We start from the raw sequence: 23,232 nt of genomic DNA, 5'->3' as shown, positions 1-23,232 counted from the left end.
GCAGCGGCCTCAGACTGCAGCAGAACGTTGATATAATGAGGCTCATGAGCAGCTCGCAAGTTGATAGAGCAAACCATCGGGATGCTGAAGATGAGGTTCCAGTGCCTGGACCGGTCTGGTGGAGCCCTACAATATAGTCCACAGAGGGTGTCACGCATCATTGTTGTCTGCTGTGTCCTTTACAACCTGGGAGATGAGCTGGCTGAGGAGGAGATGAAGGAGCTGCACCAGTGAGGAGGACAACAATGGGGGATGAGGGTGAGGAGGTCCTTGGAGGTCACAATGATGGGGATGAGGCCCTCACACCGGCTAGATGAGGCAGGCTCAATCTAGCTGCTAGATTTGTGGAGGATGATGACGATATGCAGTGAGGTGACCCCATAGATCCTCACATTGCATCTGTGAATGTTTGACTCTAGTCTGCCTTATGGCAGCGCACATACCCTCTGTGATAATGTTCCTCTCATGAAGACGCAGTGAAGGCCCTAATAGTCACTCGAGTGCAGAAGAATAATGACGAAATGCTGTGAGGACACTCCATAGATCTTCACATTGCCTCTGAGAGTGTCTGACTCTGGTCTGGCCAAGGGCAGCTCGCTTGCGCTCTGTGATCGGGGTTATATCATAGAGACACTGCCATGAAACTTTAGAAGCGTCTGATCCTTTGTCTGCCTTCGGCAACAGAGCCCTTCAGGGGCACAGCATCAGTGGTCACAGATGTTGAAGAGAAGGGGGCCAGCCCCATCTTAAAAGTGCTGAGAGCACAGAGAGAGTGAGAGAACTCTGTGGCATCTGGTCACTAAATTCTGGCAGCAATGACAAGCACTGTCGAGGTGCGGGCATCAGTAATGTTTCCAGGGAGTGTGAGGCCAGACTAGCACTTTGGTCCGAAGGCTGCACAGAGCACAGGGAATAGACCCTGGACTGAGACACCTTTATCTTGTGCAGAAACATTTCACATGTGAGTGACAAGAACACTACTCATCAGAACAAGGAGCTATAGGCAGGGAGATATTCTTGGGAGTTTATTGACAATAGTGAACAGTATATACAAGTGATTAACACCCACGCCCAGCCTGTGCAACTAGTTCTCCTTAACTTTCCTAACCCTGCCGCTACATCTTGGTGCTCCTTGGACATCCAAAGTGGAGGTGGAGGCAGCCTGCTGAGTGCGACGCCCTGTCTGTGATGACCTTGGTGGGCGTCCTCTGGAGGGCCGAGACTTGGAGGCCTCGGCCTGCTTTTTGGGGTCCTGCTGTGTAGCAGTGGCACCTTCTCGGCCTGTGCAGCTGGAGCTGTTGAGGTCACAGGGAGAGGGGAGTCAGTAAAGCTGGATGTTCTTAGAGTTACCTGGATGGATGGGCCCAGGGGCCATGGGCTGACTCCTTGAGGAGCAGGGGTAGCTGGAGTGAGATCGAGCTGCCTGGCACCCCTCTCACGTACACACTGTAAGAGGCCAGCTATGGTATCAGCGATGGAGTTGAGCCTGTGCAGCAGTGCAGGAGCAAAGTCCTGGACCAAGATCTCCATGGCGGCTGCCATCCTGCCAGTGTTGACCTCGGTGAGTTGGTATGCCAGCGCTATCACTTCAGAGTGAAGGCAGACGGACTCCTCCATTGTGTCTTGCAATCTGAGGAGTGCAGTGGATATCCCTTCCTGATGTTCCCAAGCCTTTGCAGCTCCAGCAAATGTGACATGACTGAGTCCAGAGGTCGTCATCTGACTCGCATTCAGCAACTTTTTGGCCTCCAGCTGTCCTCCAAGTGCCGCCCATGCCCTTCTGCTGCCTGTTGTTAATCAGCCAGTGCGATGTACTCACCAGATTGTGATCCCGAGGCTATTCTAAAGCTAGGTCCCAACAAGGTGTGTGTCTCTGCACTGGCAGAAGGTGTAGGTGAGTGAGCTCTGTGCCGGGACTTTAAGGAGGGTGCCTCCAGATTCCTCCTCAGAGGTTCCTTCGGGACTTGATTGGAGGCCCTGGGTCATGAACTCCATTAGCTGATTCCAAATGTGCCTGCGAAAGCAAGGGGAGCTAATTCGTGCATGGCAGTGGCCTGTGAAACAGGACACATCACTCACAGCATGGTTGTCTGATGTATGTTGCACTGCTGGGTCCTCACTTGGTAGAGCACAGCCAGCCTCACCGTCAGCACAGGAACGGTCCAGATCCTCGGCGGCCAGCTGGATGGCTCTGTTTTCAAAGTCCGTGAGGACCTTGATTTCGAGCATTCCGCCACCGGTCAATGACCTCTCCCTCTTGTTGTGTGTCAGCTTGTCCTGCATAAGTAGAGATGGAGAAAGTGTAAACAGGGCGCCTGCCAGGCCAGATGGTAAGTACGTCTGACCTGTGTGGGTGGTGAGTGGTCCCATGGATGGGATGAGGACAATGACGGTGAGTGTGAGAGAGTGGATGGTGATGTCCCTTGGACTGGCAGTGAGTGAGATCACTGTGGATGTGTGATGGGTTTGTGAGTGTGTGAGTTGAAAGTGGTGAGAAGAGTGACTTATCCTGGCAGAATGGAGGAGATCATTCATCCTCTTGCGGCACTAGGTGGCTGTCCTCTTTTGAAGGGCGTTGGCACTGACCATCACTGCCATCGCTTGCCCAAGCCGGGTTAGTGCAGTTGCTGCCCATCCTGCAGCATGAGCAGGGGTAGAGGAAATCCCGGCAGGCCTCCACGGCATCCAAAAGGCACTCAAGGGACACGTCGCTGAACCTCGGGGCTGCAGTCTTCTTCAGTTTCAGGGCCATGTCTTCCATGCAGCAGTGGTGGTTGGGAAGCACTGTGATGTGTGCTTGCGGTTGGGCTTTAAAAATGGCACCCGGCCTGACGCAACAGCGGGGTGATGGTGGGCGGGCGAATAAGACCCCACTCGCATTAGAAATGGCATGTTTCCCACGAGTGCGTAAATAATGTGGTGTGTTTGGGACAATACGGCATGAAAACCCGCCATCGCAGCCAGTTGGTAAAATGTTGTTTTACCTGCCTGCTACTGCACTTAGTGATGAGGTGCCACATCAAAGGTTATTACAGAAAATAAAAGCGCATGGTGTAAATGGTAACATATTAGCATGGATAGAAGATTGGCTGACTGGCAGAAAGCAAAGAATATGCATAAATGGATCTTTTTCAGCTTGGCAGGAACTAATGAGTGGAGTCCAACAGGGGCCTGTAATGGGGCGAAGACATGGTAGCTAAATTTTCAGCTGACACAATGATCGATAGGAAAGTATGTTGTGAAGAGGACATGAGGAGGTTGCAGATGGATATAGATAGATTGAGTGAGTGGGCAAAGATCTGGCAAATGAAGTTTAATGTGGGAAAATATGAAGTTGTTCACTTTCGCAGGAAGGACAAAAAAAAGCACAATATGACTTAAATGGAGAACGGCTGCATAATTCTGAGGGACAGAGGGATCTAGGTGTTCTAGTACATGAGTCACAAAACATTATTATGCAGGTACAGCAAGTAATTAAGAAGGCTAATGGAATACTATCCTTTACTATGAGAGGGATTGAACATAAAAGTAAGGACGTTATGCTTCACTTATACAGGTCATTGGTGAGACCGCACCTAGAATACTATGTGCAGTTTTGGTCTCCTTATTTAAGGGAGGATGCAAATGCATTGGAGGCAGTTCACAGGAGGTTTACTAGATTGATACCTGGAATGACTGGGTTGTCTTAAGAGGAGAGGTTGGACAAACTGGGCTTGTTTCCACCAGAGTTCAGAAGAGTGAGGGGTGATTTGATTGAAGTATACAAGATCCTGAACGACTTGACAAGGTGGATGTAGGAAGGATGTTTCCTCTTGTGGATGAGTCCAGAACTAGGGGGCACTGTTTTAAAATTAAGGGTCAACCCTTTAGGGCAGAGATGATGAGAATTTTTTTCTCTCAGAGGGTTATGCAACTTTGAAACTCCCTGCCTCAGAAGGCAGTGGAGGCAGGTTCATTGAATATTTTTTAGGCAGGGGTAGATGGATTCTTGTTAAGCAAAGGAATAAAAGGTTATGTGGGAATGTGGAATTCGAAACACAAGGTCAACCATGAGCTTATTGAATGGTGGAGCAGGCTCGAGGGGCTGAATGGTCTACTGTTCCTTTTTCTTATGTTCCTGGTGCAAATCTGGAAAAATTCTGCTCTATATCTTGGCTGGACTCTTCCCTCATTAAACTTGTTCTGCTTTTTGGCTCAAAATGAAGGTACAACATATTTTCTGCCTTTGAGAATACTTCATTTGGAGGCTGGCAGGATTGTTGAGGGACACTTCAACTTCATGAAACATTAAAAAGTAAATTTTTCAAATTAAGTACTTTTCATGTCAAAACACAGTCATGGGCTGTCTACCCTCAATGCTCTGATGTATGACGGGGGTTTGTGAGGTACATTGCTGCATTCAAGGGCACAGAAAATCTACATTTAAATGTCTTCTCCAAGGTCAAAGCAAAGCCTGGAGATTCCTGATCTTAGCGGAACAACAGAGAAAGTTGGAAATGACAAGCTGGCTGCTGTGCTATCAACCATAAGCTTAATGTTCCAGACATTATTTTCTGTATGCATTTCACAACATCGCCCTGCATGCAATCTTCCCTTGGGTATATGGTAGTAGATTTACTATCTTTTCTGCTATCAGAAATATCACAACTGTCCACAAATCTGATTTTTGCCTTGTGGGTGACAACACTTTTTAAACAATGTTTGCTGCAAGCATAACTCATTACATGCCCATTTTTTCAGCTGCTATTTTTTGTGTGGCAATTTAAATAAAATGTATATATTCCATCGTGCAGAGTTGGAAATCTGTCTGACAATAATGTTCCTCTAATTCCAAATCTAATATAATATATAAAAATCTATATTAGTTTTCATTCAATTAAAAGGTTTCGTTTCTCTTATCACCCTTTCTTAGTCTGTAAGAGATGCCACTGGTACTGTGTAGCATGCCTTGGGAAGTGGATGTCCAGTTCTTCAGAAAAACAAAGGTTCCACTGGTGATTGACATTCACTAATTACCAGTTGCTAACCCTAGGAGTTCTCTTTGTCCTTTGCAACTTTCAGTGGAAGGTCATTTTCAATTGTACAACATGTGCAGTGGCTGTGGAATAGCATTTTGTTTAGTTATGTTAGAACACACAATTAGAAAAAAGTACATGACCTTAGAATATATCATTTTCAACAGAACAGTGAATCTTCTGTTTGTAAGAATATGCAGTTCTGTATAATAAGACTAACAATTCAACAGTCCAATTATATTTTCATGGATAAAATGTAAAATACTGCAGATGCTGGAAATCTGAAAAAATAACAGAAGACGCTGGAAACACTGAACAGGTCAGGCAGAATCTGTAGAGAAAGCAAAAGTCGATATTTCGGGTGTATATAGTTCCTCAGAAGTGGAAAAGGGAAAGAGGAGAAAAAACAATTACTCAGACTGGAAAATAAATAGAATGATTTCTAAAGTGCTTAGGTGGAGAATAAGAGATGGTTAAATGGCAAAGCAGTATTAACATCGAGACAGAAGGAGGTATAATAAGACAATGCAAATCAAACAAACAAAACAAATATACAAGCGGAGAGGCCCGGATTTTTGCTGAGTCGGGAGCTCTTTAAAAATGGCAGGTGGAACCTGTTTCCAAGATTCCCACTCCCATTTCTGTTTCTGATCATTTTTGCTGGCATGGGATAAGGGTGCAGATAGCCCACTTGCATGCAGCACTGCTACCCTTGCCAGCTCCATTGAGGGGTTGTATAGTTTAAACCACCACCCCCCACTCCTTCTGTGTAGTTGAACTTCTTCCATATGAATGTGTGATTCACGACACCTCAGAAGAGTTTCAATTGGGGAACCAAAAAAGAAGTCACATGCTCCTGGAATTCTTTCATTGACAGGCTTTGAAATACAAAACAAACTGTTTTTTCATGTTCAATAGTTAGATGCTATATTGTAAGTAATATGTACTTTTGCTGCAGTGATTGATTATAGGTCTCTGTCCTGCAAAGGTAAGTTGACTACTACATTGACCAGCATTGTTTAACTGTTGAGATGCATTAAAGTACTTTTCCCCGCGGGAAAAGTGTTATTATGCATTCAAAACTGAAGAACATACTGCTTGGGAACTCTGCTGTCATGATCTGAAGTGATTGAAATATCCATGGTGCTTTACATTTGAAAAAAATGGTCTGCAGCTTTCACTTAGAGAAAAAAAACAGACATCTGCTCCTGGACTGCAATGATTGGCAGGCGATCTGGTGTAGCTTAGAAAAAAACATAGCCACCTGTTTTTGCATTTTCAATAGATATCATTGTTTCAATTTGGAAGGCTTTGTTTTGAAAGCTTGGGTCATAATGAAGGCTTAGCTGAGTTTCAAAAGCTACAAAACTACTTATATTAGCAGGGGACTATGTAGACTATTTGGCAGTTTTAAGGGCTTACTAAAGGATTATTTGTCTTTGATGTAATTACTGGATAAATGTTTGTTTTTACAATAGATTGCCCACTTGAGGGGATATTGTTTTCTTTGAATGGCTTCTTTGAGTGAGTGTTTATTTTAGTATGAAGTGTGTTTGACTAAGAGCTACTTAGATTTTTAGAAAATGCCCATTCAAAGACATGGTTCCTGAGGCCTGCCCATAGTACATACGGGGTAAGTGATTAAGGAGGATACATGGGGGGATGCATGGGGGTATGAAGAAGCAAGGGTGATATGAGGGGGCATGGGGGGGGAATGAGGGGGGCATGTGCAGTGGGTTGTGGGTGAGGGGTGAAGCTTTGAAGGCCTGACATTCATCATTACAAAAGGGCTGTTGTCCCAGTAAATAGAGGTGGGCATTCTAGCGTGCTGGCTTTACCATCCGCCCACCTACGGCCTGCCTTAAAAGATGGCAGGCCCAACTCCATCCTATCCCCACCTCCCCAGAATGAAAACATGGTGGGTGGGGGCCTTTTTAAAGGACCGGAGTCTGCCTAGTCAGAAGGTTTCCCAACTTGGCTTTCCTGCCTCCTCCACAAAAATCTGGCCCAGAATGTTGAATGCTGAAAGGAGAAAGTTAAGTTAGGAATAGATATGTAGAAAGTGAAGCATGATAAACAGGCAGATTGAAAGAGGCTTCTGTAGCTCAAGTGTCTAATCAACCCCAATTGAATACATTACTCTGCCAATAGTGTACTGATAGGCACCAACCTGCTTTTTCCCCAACTGTCAAAATGGTAGTGTACCGTAGGATGGCTGGGTACTTGTGTGGGAAGTCCAGGAGCATTGGACTGGTGACAGCTGGAATCTACTCAGCTCTCGGGATAGAAACACATTCTGAGCCTTTGGCCTTTCCCCTCAGATTACCAAGCAAATGTGAAAGGTAACACCAGGCAGTCAGGAGCTAGCTCCAAAAATACAGTCAGCAGTGGCTCTCCCGCAGGAGCAAGCTGTATTTGATAAGGGCCACCTCCGTCCTATAACTCCATTGTAGAGCACAAGCAGCCAAAAATACCTCCCACAATCCAATCCTAGCCTTCAGATGATACCTAGCAGAAGCATGAAGATAGGTAAGGTACCCAGGGAAGCTTTTGACAAAGAGCAGTTTGTGTCCACTTTGGAATTTGCTGTATAGAGTAACAGCTTGTATCTATATAGCACCTTTAATGCAATAAAATGTCCCAAAGTGCTTTACAGAAGTGTCTTTAAAGCAAAATTTGACAGCAGGATGTATAAGAAGACAAGAGAGTAGATGACCAAAAACTTGGTTAAAGTAAGCTTTGAGGATTGCCTTAAAGGAAGAGAGATAGAGAGTTATAAAGGTTTAGGAAGGAGTTGCAGTGCTCAAGCCCTTGTTAGGTAAAGGCACAGCCACCAATGATGGAGCATTTAAAATTGGAGATACTCAAGAGGCTGGACTTAGAGGAGCACACAGATCTTGGAGGGTTGAGGGGCAGGAGGGCGTTACAGAGATATGGAGGGGTGAGGCCATGGAAGGATTTGAAAATAAAGATGAGAAATTAAAATTGAGATGTTGTCTAACTAGGAGCCAATGTAGGTCAGCAAACATGAGGTGATGGGTGAATAGGACTTGGTGCATGTAAGGACCCAGTCAGCAAACTTCAAGTTTGCAGTGGATAGAATGTGGGAGGCTGGCCAGGAGTGTATTGGAATAGTCAAATCTAGAGGCATAACCGAGCAGCAAATGAGTTGAGGCAGGGGTGAAGTCAGGCAATGTTCTGGGGGTAAAAACAAAAAAACTGCGGATGCTGGAAATCCAAAACAAAAACAGAATTACCTGGAAAAACTCAGCAGGTCTGGCAGCATCGGCGGAGAAGAAAAGAGTTGACGTTTCGAGTCCTCATGACCCTTCGACAGAACTTGAGTTCGAGTCCAGGAAAGAGCTGAAATATAAGCTGGTTTAAGGTGTGTGTGTGGGGGGCGGAGAGATAGAGAGACAGAGAGGTGGAGGGGGTTGGTGTGGTTGTAGCGACAAACAAGCAGTGATAGAAGCAGAATATCAAAAGATGTCAACAACAATAGTACAATAGAACACATAGGTGTTAAAGATAAAGTTGGTGATATTATCTAAACGAATGTGCTAATTAAGAATGGATGGTAGGGCACTCAAGGTATAGCTCTAGTGGGTTTTTTTTTTTATTTTATATAATGGAAATAGGTGGGAAAAGGAAAATCTTTATAATTTATTGGGAAAAAAAAAGAGAAGGGGGAAACAGAAAGGGGGGGGGGATGGGGGAGGGGACTCACGACCTAAAGTTGTTGAATTCAATATTCAGTCCGGAAGGCTGTAAAGTCCCTAGTCGGAAGATGAGGTGTTGTTCCTCCAGTTTGCGTTGGGCTTCACTGGAACAATGCAGCAAGCCAAGGACAGACATGTGGGCAAGAGAGCAGGGTGGAGTGTTAAAATGGCAAGCGACAGGGAGGTTTGGGTCATTCTTGCGGACAGACCGCAGGTGTTCTGCAAAGCGGTCGCCCAGTTTACGTTTGGTCTCTCCAATGTAGAGGAGACCACATTGGGAGCAACGAATGCAGTAGACTAAGTTGGGGGAAATGCAAGTGAAATGCTGCTTCACTTGAACGGAGTGTTTGGGTCCTTGGACGGTGAGGAGAGAGGAAGTGAAGGGGCAGGTGTTGCATCTTTTGCGTGGGCAAGGGGTTGTGCCATACGAGGGGGTTGAGGAGTAGGGGGTGATGGAGGAGTGGACCAGGGTGTCCCGGAGGGAGCGATCCCTACGGAATGCCGATAAGGGGGGTGAAGGGAAGATGTGTTTGGTAGTGGCATCATGCTGGAGTTGGCGGAAATGGCGGAGGATGATCCTTTGAATGCGGAGGCTGGTGGGGTGATAAGTGAGGACAAGGGGGACCCTATCATGTTTCTGGGAGGGAGGAGAAGGAGTGCGGGCGGATGCGCGGGAGAGGGGCCGGACACGGTTGAGGGCCCTGTCAACGACCGTGGGTGGAAAACCTCGGTTAAGGAAGAAGGAGGACATGTCAGAGGAACTGTTTTTGAATGTAGCATCATCGGAACAGATGCGACGGAGGCGAAGGAACTGAGAGAATGGGATGGAGTCCTTACAGGAAGTGGGGTGTGAGGAGCTGTAGTCGAGATAGCTGTGGGTGTCGGTGGGTTTGTAATGGATATTGGTGGACAGTCTATCACCAGAGATTGAGACAGAGAGGTCAAGGAAGGGAAGGGAAGTGTCAGAGATGGACCACGTGAAAATGATGGAGGGGTGGAGATTGGAAGCAAAATTAATAAATTTTTCCAAGTCCTGACGAGAGCATGAAGCAGCACCGAAATAATCATCGATGTACCGGAGAAAGAGTTGTGGAAGGGGGCCGGAGTAGGACTGCAACAAGGAATGTTCCACATACCCCATAAAGAGACAGGCATAGCTGGGGCCCATGCGGGTACCCATAGCCACACCTTTTATTTGGAGGAAGTGAGAGGAGTTGAAGGAGAAATTGTTCAGCGTGAGAACAAGTTCAGCCAGACGGAGGAGAGTAGTGGTGGATGGGGATTGTTCGGGCCTCTGTTCGAGGAAGAAGCTAAGGGCCCTCAGACCATCCTGGTGGGGGATGGAGGTGTAGAGGGATTGGACGTCCATGGTGAAGAGGAAGCAGTAGGGGCCAGGGAACTGGAAATTGTTGATGTGACGTAAGGTGTCAGAGGAATCACGGATGTAGGTGGGAAGGGACTGGACAAGGGGAGAGAGAAGGGAGTCAAGATAACGAGAAATGAGTTCTGTGGGGCAGGAGCAAGCTGAGACGATCGGTCTACCGGGGCAGTTCTGTTTGTGGATTTTGGGTAGGAGATAGAAGCGGGCCGTCCGAGGTTGGGCAACTATCAGGTTGGAAGCTGTGGGAGGGAGATCCCCAGAGGAGATGAGGTCAGTGACAGTCCTGGAAACAATGGCTTGATGTTCAGTGGTGGGGTCATGGTCCAGGGAGAGGTAGGAGGAAGTGTCTGCGAGTTGACGCTCAGCCTCCGCGTGGTAGAGGTCAGTGCGCCAGACAACAACAGCACCACCCTTGTCAGCGGGTTTGATGACAATGTCAGGGTTGGACCTGAGAGAATGGAGTGCAGTAAGTTCAGAGAGAGACAGGTTAGAATGGGTGAGAGGAGCAGAGAAATTGAGACGACTAATGTCGCGCCGACAGTTCTCAATGAAAAGATCGAGAGAAGGTAAGAATCCAGAGGGAGGGGTCCAGGTGGAGGGAGAATATTGAAGATGGGTAAAAGGATCCGTTGAACTGGGAGGGGTGGTGGGGTGCATTTTCATAAATCTTTGAAAGTGGCAGGGCAAGTTGATAAGGTGGTTAAGAAAGCATATTGGATACTTGGCTTTGAAAATAGGGATCTTGAATGAATCTAATTAAATTAGTGATGGTAAATCTTTACAAATCTCTGGATAGGTCTCGGCTGGATTATTATGTACGACGTTGGACACCATGCTTTAGGATGTCAAGACCTTGGAGAGGGTACAGAGCTGATTTACATGGATAACACCAAGGATTTTTGCACCTGAGGCGAGTGCACAGAGTGGGGAAAATTGCCAGCTTAGCGCACCTGCCCCAGGAGAAACAGACCCGAATGGCTGGCTTCTCATTCCTGGGGTTTAGGTGTGGGCTGCAGTTAGACTAACAGCCCCTGGAAATAGTTCAGAGGCAGCCTCAGGGACTGCCAAGTGCCAAGGCAGGCTGTTTAAAAGGCCCGCCTCATTGCACTGAGACTTTGTCCCAATTTTAATAAAAGCAGATAGGCCCTCTAGCCCTAACCCCTCAAACTCCCTCACTCTAAAAACCCACTCCCCTGCCCCATCCATGTCAACCTATGCCTCTCTACCAACCCCCATGGTCCCTCGTGCTCCCCATGCTAATCTATGCCTCTCTACCCACCCCCAGGGTCCATTATACCCTCCATGCCAACCATTGCCCTGTTATCCACACCCATGGCCCCTCATACCCTCCATGCCATCTTATGCCCCTTTACTTACCCCTTGGCCTGTCCTACCCTCCATGCCAATTCATGATCTCCCACTCATTCCCATAGCCCCTTATACACCCAATACCAACTTAGTATTAGCTCTGCCAACCTATGCCACCCACCCACCACCCTCTGCCCTTACATTTTCCATGCCAACTCACACAGTATCCGCCATGGGCAGACTTCAGAAGTCATGCTGAGATGAAATAAAATAAAGTTCTAAGCATCTATTACTAACTTCACTATATATATATATAAAAACACTAATTGATAAAAACCCACTCAATACATTTAAATCCCTTCAAATACTTAAACCCTTATAAAAACAAGAATTTGTATTCATAGTCGCACATCAAAGACAGCTAATTTCTTAATAACCTCTTGAAGCTATGGACTTACAGGTGCCTCACTGTGATAATGATAGGTTGTGGAAGCAGTCAAGCAGTAATAATGCTATAACGATAGCCCTAAGGCTTAGGTCAACCAACAGCTATTGAAATTGCAAGCATCATTGTTTTTCAACTCAGGAACATAGCAGGCTGTTTTCCCCCAAAATTTAAAGAGCAGGGAATTTAAATAACCTGACAGCTTGACACAGACCTCATCCAGCTGTTACACACATTCACGTCTACTCTTAAAAGTCATAAGTCACACAATGTGGGGAACGGATCTTGCTCCAGCAAAAGAGGGGTCTGTTTGAACTCAGCATTGAGTTTAAATGGTCCTGCTAGGTTCATGTTTCCTCCATGTATGAATCATAACCTGCTCCCTTTTCCATCAGGATGTCAGAAATGGGGGTGGGACCTCTGGATCAAAGGTTTTGGATAAAGCATGGAGTCTCCACAACTCTGCAAAAATCCAGATGAAGGTTGAGTGACTTCACTTATATGGAAAGACAGAACAAGTTGGTGTTGTTATCCTTAGAGCAAATAAGGTTAAAGAAGATTAAGATGAAATCTAATAGAGGTATTCAAAATTATGGTTGGGGTGGGGGTGTTAAATAAAGAAAATAGGGATAAACTGTTTCCTTTGAAAGTTTGTGGTAACCAATGATCACAGATGTAAAGCAATTGGCAAAAGAATTGCAGAAGAAATGAGGAGGAATATTTTCACACACTGGGCTTTAAGGTCTGTAACACAATCTGAAAGGGTGGTGGAACTTTCAAATGGTAACTGGACATCTACTTAAAGAGAACTAATTTGCAGGTTATAGGGAGAAGCTGGGGTGTGGGACTAAATTATGTAAGGAACATATCTTTTTATTTCTGTTGGGCTGTGGCTGCTGTTTGGAAGGATATGTTTACTGGAACAATGTGAGGGATATATACAATGTTACTGTCCTGGAATAGAGTGTGCCATCAAGGAGGAGTCTGGTCTAACAGGGAACTGCCTGGCAACAACGTTTTAATTGGCTCCTGACCAGGGTTGGTGTGAGAGCAGTGCAGCAGAATAGCTTCTAGCCTGAAAGGGAAAAGACCTAAAACCTCTGCCTCCTGTGTGTGTAAGATTCCAGTAATTCTACAATAATAGCTAGCTGGCTTTTTCTCCTCATATCTCTTTAACCTGCTGTCTCTCTGAAAACCCCTGTCAGGAGGCAAAGAGGAAAATCACTGTTAGAGATATTGAAAGGCGAGTGCTCAACCAGTGAACTAAAGACTGAAAGTGCTGAAAGACCACCTTGTGTCATTAACAACGAACTGAAAGGAATTTGGAAGACATCGATCAAAATCAACCCATTGAATCCCATACTCTGGAATTAATGATATGAACTGTTCTATCCCACCCTTGAAATCCATGTTTTAGTTGTCCTATGTGTCTTATATATGTGTTCATAGGGGTTTAAGAAGGGGTAGAATTTAGGTTATAGAGCTAGAAGTAAGCAGTTCATATTTCTTTCTTTTGCCACTGGTTAAAGACAATTTGATTAATAAACAATTTGATTAATAAACAGGTATTTACTTATTAAGTTTACAAACCTGGTGCTCGCATTCTGTTAACCTAAATTAAACAATTAAGTGGGTTGATCAAACTTTTTCACATTTGTCGCAGCTCGGGGAGCAGTGGGGCTTAATATTGTAGCGCACTATCCCCAGTGAGCCGTGACAATTGCACAGCTGTTTGAAAGATATGCCGAAACACCTCCTTCTGTGCCGCAAGATTCCATGATTCTATTCTATGAATGCTGCTCCATCTATACATTCTGTCAAATACACACTATAGTCATTAGTCTTCTTTCTATCCTTCATTGACTACATTCCCAGGGTGTTTCCCAAAGATAGTATCATTTAAGTGGCTTACTAATGTTACAATCCCTGTAGAAGCTGATAACTTTTAAAAAGAAATTCAAGCTTCAAGTGAATGACTGAAAGGATCATATGACAGGATTTCAAGTTTTAAAACTTTTACTGTAGCAAACAAACTAAAAGCAACACTCACTGAACAGTACTTCAGTAAGCAACTTATACTGCAAACTACAGAAAATATCTCCCATTTAACTTTTAACAACAACCGAAAATCCCCCTGCCAAGGTTATACATTACTCTGTCCCTTAAGCGAACACTTAATTCTGCAGGGGCTTGTCCAGAGCTATTTTCAGCTCCTTTTCCCTTTGCAGGCAGATAACTTTTACTCCCCAAACTTACTTTCACAGTGAGAGATGAATTGGAGATTCCTCCCTCTAGCCAAAGCTAGGCAAGTCTTCCAGCTTTGTTTAAACCCTCATGTACTTGGTACCTTCAATCTGAGTGTGAGCTCCCACTCGTATCCTGCTTGGTGAACAATAGACTTGCTGCCTCAATCTCTCGGTTCTCTCACTCTCTTACACATTCGGATTCTTGCAGACTAACCCTGTCTGTGAGGTTTCATGATACTTTTAGGAAAACCTGCAACTGGATCCTACAAAGTCTTCCTGTGGATTCTTACCCTCTTGAAGCCCAACTCCATGGTTATCTGAATCACATGGGCCTTCTATCCAGTAGAAATTCTACTTAGCTATCTTTTAGGCCCCCAACTTCATTCAATTTTGGAATTAAGTAGTTTAAAGCATGGCCACTCACAAAATATGATATTATTAATACCTCCCTGGGACTTGGAGACTGACAGACAGCTGCTCTAGTCATTGTTTACATGTGTAAATATCTTGCACTTTCTTCCCAGTAAAACAACCTGGGCCCCCCTTTTACCTTTAACAACCAAGCCACCTAGGCTTGTTGTCAGGCAAAATTCAGAACAGGTCACACGACCCCCATCATTCCTCCATTTTACCCTAAATTAAAGAAACAGTCCCAAAATATAACAATCTTACAAGCTTCATATTTGTAACACTAATGAATGGTCTAGCTGACTTGTTCAAACATATTGGTTCATGTTGCAGAATGTTAGTGCTGGAAACACAATATTAGTAATCTCCCAATGACAACTATTTTACACATTATGCGCTATTAAAATTGAAAGAAGAGAACTACATTGCCTGGCTGTGGCAAGTATAGCAATCTTTAATTTGAATAGGCTACAGACAGAGAAAACATGTGCATAGAGAATTTGGACTTAGCACATTTGGCTGAGGATTGGAAACTCTTGAGAAGGAGCAGCTCTTAAAATACTGTAGCTTTTCACAAAAGGGGAAGCTGGGATGGCTGCAGAAAATTGAATTTTTCAAAAATTCATTCATGGGATGTGGGTGTCGCTGGCTGGGCCAGCATTTATTGACCATCCCCAATTGCCCTGGAGAAGATGGTGGTGAGCTGCCTTCTTTAACTGCTGCAGTCCATATAGTGTAGGTAAAGCCACAATACTATTAGGGAGGGAGTTCCAGGAATGGCGATATGTTTCCAAATCAGGATGGTGAGTGGATTATAATTATTCTCGATAATCACAGGTTCAAACATGTAGATAACAATGTTTCCTTTGATGCTGACCATCTGGATGTCCAGTGGTAATTAGTGTGGACTGTATTGGAAACGGGATCTGCTGGGTCTAGGAACTGAGTGCATAACTTGTTTGCTCTGTCTCATTTAGATAAAGGATGTAATTGAGCAGTGCACATTTGGCCATAGCCATGAGGACAGAAGAAGTCTGAGCAGGCCTTCAAAGCTCTAGCAGCATTAAAGGGGAAAGCATAGTTAAAATGCCATGGAAAAAATCAAAAAGACTTTTGTTTTATGGTAAATAGGCAGTTTATTACTTGGACACATTCCGATGAAGAATGTTGAGTTTTTTATTTAATATGTGCCAGAACTGTGATTTATATATTGACAGCCTTTACATTTATTTAAAACGTCTGTCCCCTGTGAATGGGTGTGTGGAGTTGAGTTATGGTTGGAATGGCATCAGCATCCAAGCAGCATTCCAGATACATCTGCACTCGGCTTGGGCGGGTTCGTTGCTGGAAAGAGGGTAGAATTATTATGCAAACAATAAGCTGAAGATCAGTGAAAACAAGTGCTTCCAGGTTAGGAAAAGATGCTGGTTTGACTTTGAGGTTTCTTTATATTGAGATGAAACAGATGTATGGTCAGGAAGGGATATCTTGCTCTCTAGTAGGAAAACACAGCAAAAATAAAACCTGCAAAAATTAGCATAAGATGTTTGGTGAGCTGTGAAAAAAGGGTTGCTCCTCTGAGGTTGTGATGAAGCTCTAGAAATGAGTTGTTCTCTCATTGGCAGGTTGGTGATGGAGCAGGAATGCAACTTAACAATATGAATTCATCACAAACACACATGAATAACCTTCGAAGGCCCTCATTTATTATGCCATCGAGGTTTGGAGTGGTAATACCATTCCTGATATGTTCACTACCACTGTAAGAGAAATACAGTTCTATGATAAAGTATTCTATTCTCCATTGCTGATATCAATTATTTTGAGCACAATAATTTAAAGGAAGGGAAAAAAAGAAAGACCATCATCCATATAATGCCTTTCATGGCTGCTGGACATACTCATGTGATTTAAAGTCAATTGCAGAGAGGTCACTGATATAATGTAGGAAAAGGGGCAGCCAATTTGCACACAGCAAGCTCCTACAAACAGCGCTGTTACAATTACCAGATAATCTGACTTTTTGTGATGATTGAGGAATAAATATTGGCCAAGGTATCAGGGATAACTCCCCGCTCTTCTTCAAAATAGTGCCATGGAATCTTTTACATCCACTTGAGAGGCACCTCTTAAGAGTGCAGCACCCCCTCAGCACTGGAGTATCAACCTTGGATTTTTGTGTTCAAATCCAAAAGAAAAGCAGGAAAAGCCTAAGCAAATGAGCAAGCTGGAGCCTTTAACTTGCTTTTTCTAATAAAATTTTCTTATGTCTATCACCATTTTTGAGATTAATGCCTCTAAGACCTGATGGTTTTGCTAACCTTCTGCATTGATGGTCATGATCCCTTGATCCAGGTCAATATGTGGACAAATCAAACAAAGTCTGGGTTCCTGCTTTTGGCTAAGACAGACGCCATTTTGGTTGACAATCATCCAGTTACGGTCATATAGTAAGCCATGCTTTCCAATGGGCCACTTCTCAACCTGTAAAGCAATAAAATAGGACACAATAGTAAAGTATGGGTGAATCTTGCACACTGTAAACAACACACTAAGAAATCATGGTATTTGCATCAAAGCAGAACTGATTCTTACATATACATTATCCTTTGTGGAAAAAGAAACTGCTCTGTAATTTCATATTAAGTCACTTACAACTTCATTTTAAAAAAAATTCTTGGGATGTAGGCCGTTTTGGTAAATCTGGCATTTATTGCCCTTTCCTAGTTGGCAACTGAGTGACTTACTAGGCTACTTCAGAGAGCAGTTAAGAGTCAACCACATTAGTGAGGGACTTTATGCATATCGGCAAGAGTGGGTAAGGATGGCAGATTTACTTACCTAAAGGACATTAGTGACATCAATTGGACTTTTACAATGATCCTATAACTTCATCGTCCCTTTCACCAATAACAGCTTCTTATTTAATTTGCTCCTCTTTTACAAGAAATTCAAATGTCAACAGAAGTTATCTTACTCATTCCTCACACCATTCTTGGCCCACACACATCTTCAAAGGGCTTGAAATCAATATACTAACTAGCCATCTGACAAATGATCACTTTTTAACATGCAGGATAGATTACATGATGGCCACATCATTGTAGCCAATAACCTTCTAGTTTGGAAAATGCAGTAGTGCAATGAGGGCTGCTGTAACTATTCAATGGTAATTGTGTTGACTGTGAACCTGCAGGTGATTCTTTGCTAGCCTGCAACAAGATGTAGCCAAAAAAGTCATTGGATGTCAGAGTTGGGGCTTGTCGGGGGGAGGGATGGAGGTGATTGCAACTAACACAAAGGTTAGGATCTTCCCGGTCCTGCGGGCCCAGCTTGAAAATGAAACTGGGAGGAAATTCAGATATCCTGGTGTCAGGTCAGCACGCTGACAGCAAATGCAGTGTCAGGACCTAGAAATTTTTAAAGGAGACAAGATTCCACTCAGATTGTGCCATTGCTGTGCTGCCAATTGTTTGATGGAGTCTTTACAGTTCTGCAATTAGTTCTGTGAAAACCCAGCACTTGTGGAACAAGTTCCCATTGGAATGCCAATGCCTGCAGGTTAGGTTTGATGATATAATGTCAGGTGGAGAGAACCTGAAACAAAAACAGGAAATGCTGGAAAAACTCAGCAGGTCTGACAGCATCTGTGGAGAGAGAAAGAGAGTTAATGTTTCAAGTCCATATAACTCTTCATCAGAGAGAACCTAACTCTGGTACATACCTGCTGATTTACCTGGTGCTTTCCTTCACTTTCACCAATTCAACCATGAAATACTGTTATTATGGTAGTTCAAGGTTAATGCCCAATATTACTATTAATTTGATCACCATGAGCTAGTCATCTAAATGCCTTAGCATAGTGGATGTCCTGAGCCAAAATACAGAATTTTGGGAAATTTCAATTGTGGCAAAGTGGGTCTTTTTTTTTAATATAAAAACAAAAAACTGCAGAAGCTGGAAATCCGAAACAAAAACAAAAATACCTGGAAAAACTCAGCAGGTCTAACAGCATCTGCGGAGAGGAATACGGTTAACGTTTCGAGTCCGTATGGCTCTTCACCCCCACTCTTCTGCGATTCCTCTGACACCTTACATCATATCAACAATTTCCAGGTCCCTGGCCCCAACCGCCTCCTCTTCACCATGGACGTCCAATTCCTCTACACCTCCATCCCCTACCGGGATGGTCTGAGGGCTCTCTGCTTCTTCCTTGAACAGAGGCCCGAACAATCTCCATCCACCACCACTCTCCTCCATCTGGCTGAACTTGTTCTCTCACTGAACAATTTCTCCTTAAACTCCTCTCACTTCCTCTAAATAAAAGGTGGGCTATGAGTACCCGCATGGACCCCAGTTATGCCTGTCTCTTTATGGGGTATGTGGAACATTGCTTGTTCTAGTCCTACTCCAGCCCCCTCCCACAACTCTTTCTCTGGTACGGCGATGAGTGCTTCGGTGCTGCTTCATGGTCTCGTCTGGACCTGGAAAAATTTATTAATTTTGCTTCCAATTTCCACCCCTCCAACATTTTCACATGGTTCATCTCTGACACTTCCTTTCCCTTCCTTGACCTCTCTGTCTCAATTTCTGGTGATAGACTGTCCACCAATATTTATTACAAGCCTACTGGGTCTTTTTCCTATTCATTTACGGGATACGGGCGTCATCGAGTAGGCCAGCATTTATTGCCCATCTCTAGTTGCTCTTGAGGAGGTGGTGGTGAGCTGCCTTCTGGAACTGCTGCAGTTCCTATGGTGTAGGTACACCCACAGTGCTGTTAGGGAGGGAGTTCCAGGATTTTGACCCAGCGACAGTGAAGGAACAACGATATATTTCCAAGTCAGGGTGGTGAGTAGCTTGGAGGGGAACTTCCAGGTGGTGGTGTTCCCATGTGTCTGCTACCCTTGTCCTTCCAGATGGTAGCAGTCGTCGGTTTGGAAGGTACTTCCTAAGGAGTCTTGGTGAGTTTAGTAGTAAAGGAATTTCACTCTGATATGGGAAGCATTGAGCTACTACTTTAAAATATTCTTTGAAGTTTTTGAAATTTACTCACTTTATGGCACTTATTAATATAACAAACATGTGTCATTTGCCCTGCGCTTTTCTACATTTTTTCAGAACACAACAATTATTCTGAACATTCAGATTCATTTATTTGAGGCTTCCATTCCAGCCTTCTATTTCAATCACTTCAACACTGCTTTTAAATGGAATTATTTTATTATTGTTACATCCCATAGACAACTTCAAAGCAGCTCTCTTTCAAAAACAGCTTTGATGATAAAAAACATACTAATTCAAAATGTCAGATCAAAAAATGTAGAAGGGAGCTTCACAGCTATCCTTTGATTCACAAAACCAAATCTCTAGCAAATACTATTTTATTAGAAAAATATAAATGATAATGGAAGTGATTTCTAATTTAAACAAAATCTTATTCCACAAAGGACTTGGTCCTTCAGTGGGGACAGGCACATGATTTTCTGCAGGGATTCTACAAATGGTTCACGGATCAAGCCATGGAATATGTGGGGTAACAGTGTAAATCTTCTTTGTGCAATTTATTTCAGTTTCTAAGAATTTACCGTCAAAGTTACATCAGATGATTAGTATAAATCCCAAGAAAATTCAACCCCAGCAGATCACCAGTATTGATTTTGAGCTTGTAATAACAGATCAAAAATATCAGCAGTGGAGCTTGGTCATCCATTGGTAGAACATTGAACCTTGCAGTGGGGAAACACTTCGACCGACGTTCAACTTGTGTTGTACCAATGATCCAGTCCCTTATTTATTCTTTTGCAATGGTGGATTGTTTGGAGAAGAGTAAGAATGGAGAAGTGAATAGTCAGTTGAAGGGTGGGGGGGGGGCTGCAGAGAAGGAACAAATTCAACAACATGCACTTCTATAGCACCTTTGATGGAGAAAAGGCATTTTACGGAGTTAAATTCAAAAAGAAAGGACACTGAGCCACAACAGATGTGTTAGAAGGAGTGACAAAAGCTTCACCAAAAAAGTAGATTGTGGATGGTTTTGAGGAAGGAGAGGGAGAGAGGTTAGGACCATGGGGCCTATGCAGCAGAAGGCAAGGCCATCAATAGTGGGAGAAGCGGAGCATACATATGAGATCAAAATCAGAAGAATGAAATTTGGGGGGAATAAAGGACTGGATGAGTTCACAGAGATAGGGAGGACAGAGGCCATGAAAGGATTTAAATATGAGAATGAACATTTTAAAGGAAATGTGTTGTGGTTTTAGAGCTATCATCACTCAGTGATGACAGGGGTGTAGATGAGCAGGACTTGGTGCAAGATGAGACATGGGTCTCTCTTTTGTTTATTTATGCCTCTGTGAAGTACCATAGGACATTCGTATATGTTTCATATTGAGTATATCACACGACATGAATGCAAATAAAAAGAAAAATTTTAAAACCAATTAGATGTTGTTATGAAACAGTAGGCTTTTTTTGGTTTTCCCACTGAATATTCTCCTTAGGTTCGGTATTACTGACTCTGCTCAAAGGCAGATGTAAACTTTATTAGTTGGAGTGTGCACTTCCCTGCTAATGTCTAGGTGAGCCAAAACCCAAAGGTCAAATGAGAACCCTTGTCACAATATTGAAACACATCAAATGCTGCCACATGAAGTAGATTTCAAAAGGCAGAAAAGTATCCATTCTATCATACCATATTTCAGATTATGGGCTGGGTTTTCATCACTGAGGTGAGTAGTGGGAGTCAAGAGGTTTTACAGTTCAGCCACCGCTCCCACTGCCCCCCACCCGAGGAGAAAGTGCAAGCAAAGACGGGATTTTTGTCCGGGGGTGGGGGTGGGGGTGGGGTGGGCTAACTGGAGTTGGGGCCCGCTCGTCGACGCGTAAAATGACGCAGGGATACATCGGACATGCGTCCCGAAGTCACCCTGCGTCATTTAGATTTGCAGTTCAGCCTATTAAGGCCATTAAAAAACTAATTAACCTGATTGATGGACTTGCCCGTCCAACATTAAGGTTGGCGGGCAGGCTGGGAGCCCAGGCGGGCCTCGGAAAAAGCATGAAACCTCATCCATGGGCAGGATGAGGTTTCATGAGGGTATTTAAAGTATTATTAAAAGTTTCAATAACAGTTATGGACATGTCCCAACTCATGTGACAGTGTCACATGAGGGGACATGGCAGGGAATTTTTTGAAAAACCTTCATTTAAAGTTTCAAATTGGAGCCGATCTCCCTGAGGCAGCAATTTGCCTCAGGGAGATTTGTGCACTCTTTTGCATGCGCAAAAGTGTGCACTCCTGGTGAGGGAATCCCCACCCCCCCACCCACACAGGGAGCACATAGCGCATAGGGTCTTAATTGGTCTGTGCACGCAAAATAGCGGCACCCCTCCGCCAACCGGCAGCGCCAATCAGAAGACCACCCACCCACAGCTGTTCCCGCGCTTCCACCCCCTCAAAGGGGGGAAATGTTGCCCAGAAAGTTAAGAATAAATTACTCACTTTTATAAAAAAGTTTTTCACACACCCTATTGTTACTCTAGGATTCATTGATTCTGTATAGAATGTATTTTTTTTAATTTGCTCATGGGATGTGGGCATTGCATACCCCTAATTTCCCTGTTCAGAGGGCATTTAAGAGTCAACCACATTGCTGTGGGTCTGGAGTCACATGTGGGCCAGACCAGGTAAGGACAGGAGATTTCCTTTCCTAAAGGGCATTACTGAACCAGATGGGTTTTTAATGATAATCAGCAACTATTTCATGGTCATCATCAGGCTTTTAATTCCAGGATTTTTATTTATCTGCCATGGTGGGATTTGAACCTGGGTCCCCAGAGTATTACCCTGGGTGTCTGGGACGCTAGTCCAGGGGCAATATATTGGGTGAATGGGCATGAAGGTGCCATAGTTTGGCATGGAGGGTATGAGAGGCCATGGCATGGGTAAAGGGACATAGCTTGGCATAGAGGGTATGGTGGGCCAAGGGGGTGGGTAGAAGGCAATAGCTTGGCATAGGGGTACAAAGGGCCATGGGGTGGGTAGAAGGCAATAGCTTGGCATGGGGGCACAAAGGGCCATGGGGTGGGTAGAAGGCAATAGCTTGGAATGGGGGATACGAAGGGCCATGGGGTGTGTAGAAGGCAACAGATTGGAATGGGGGCATGAGGGGCCATGGGGATGGGTAGAGGGGCATAGCTTGGTTTGGGTTTTGAAGGGCCATGAGGAACTGGTAGAGAGTCATAGCTTGGAATGGAGGGCATGGGTAAGACCTTTTCAACTTAACTTTCAACGGTTCCCTCATCCAGACTTTGGTTCACAACGCCGCTGAGGGGCTGTGAAGCACAAGTTCTTGAAATGTTGGCCTGACTCCATGAAAAGTGCAGGGGACTAGAAGACGCCTATCCCCACTACGGAGCCAACCAGGTCGGGAGTGCAGGGTTCGGGCTTGTGGCCCACACCAGCCCACACCCTTAACCCGCATTGGTGAGAATTGGGAGTGTCAGGAATGGGGTTGGGACTCCCAGAATTGGGTCCCAACCGCCATTTTTTCACCTCCATGGAGTCTCCTCGAATCCGTGAAAATCTTGACCTGTAACTCAACAGACACCTTTACTACATATTAAACAGGTAAAGGAACAACATCTAATACAAGTAGTATCCACAGTAACTACAAATATCACAATTCTCCTCAATATGTCAAAACAA

At 44.3% G+C, this 23,232-nt stretch overlaps 1 protein-coding gene across 1 annotated transcript in view; it reads right to left on the bottom strand.

Annotated features, from left to right (window-relative positions):
- Positions 1 to 23,232, bottom strand: part of mocos (molybdenum cofactor sulfurase) — a 316,151-nt gene that overhangs the window by 80,176 nt on the left and 212,743 nt on the right. Inside the window, exon 9 of the mRNA XM_041184888.1 lies at positions 16,844 to 17,006. Within this exon, the coding sequence (XP_041040822.1) occupies positions 16,844 to 17,006 (163 nt within the window). The remainder of the gene's footprint in view (positions 1 to 16,843; positions 17,007 to 23,232) is intronic.

Source organism: Carcharodon carcharias, chromosome 3 (assembly GCF_017639515.1).
Source record: "Carcharodon carcharias isolate sCarCar2 chromosome 3, sCarCar2.pri, whole genome shotgun sequence".
Classification (NCBI taxonomy): Eukaryota; Metazoa; Chordata; class Chondrichthyes; order Lamniformes; family Lamnidae; genus Carcharodon; species Carcharodon carcharias.
This window is presented reverse-complemented; position numbering and strand designations above follow the sequence as displayed.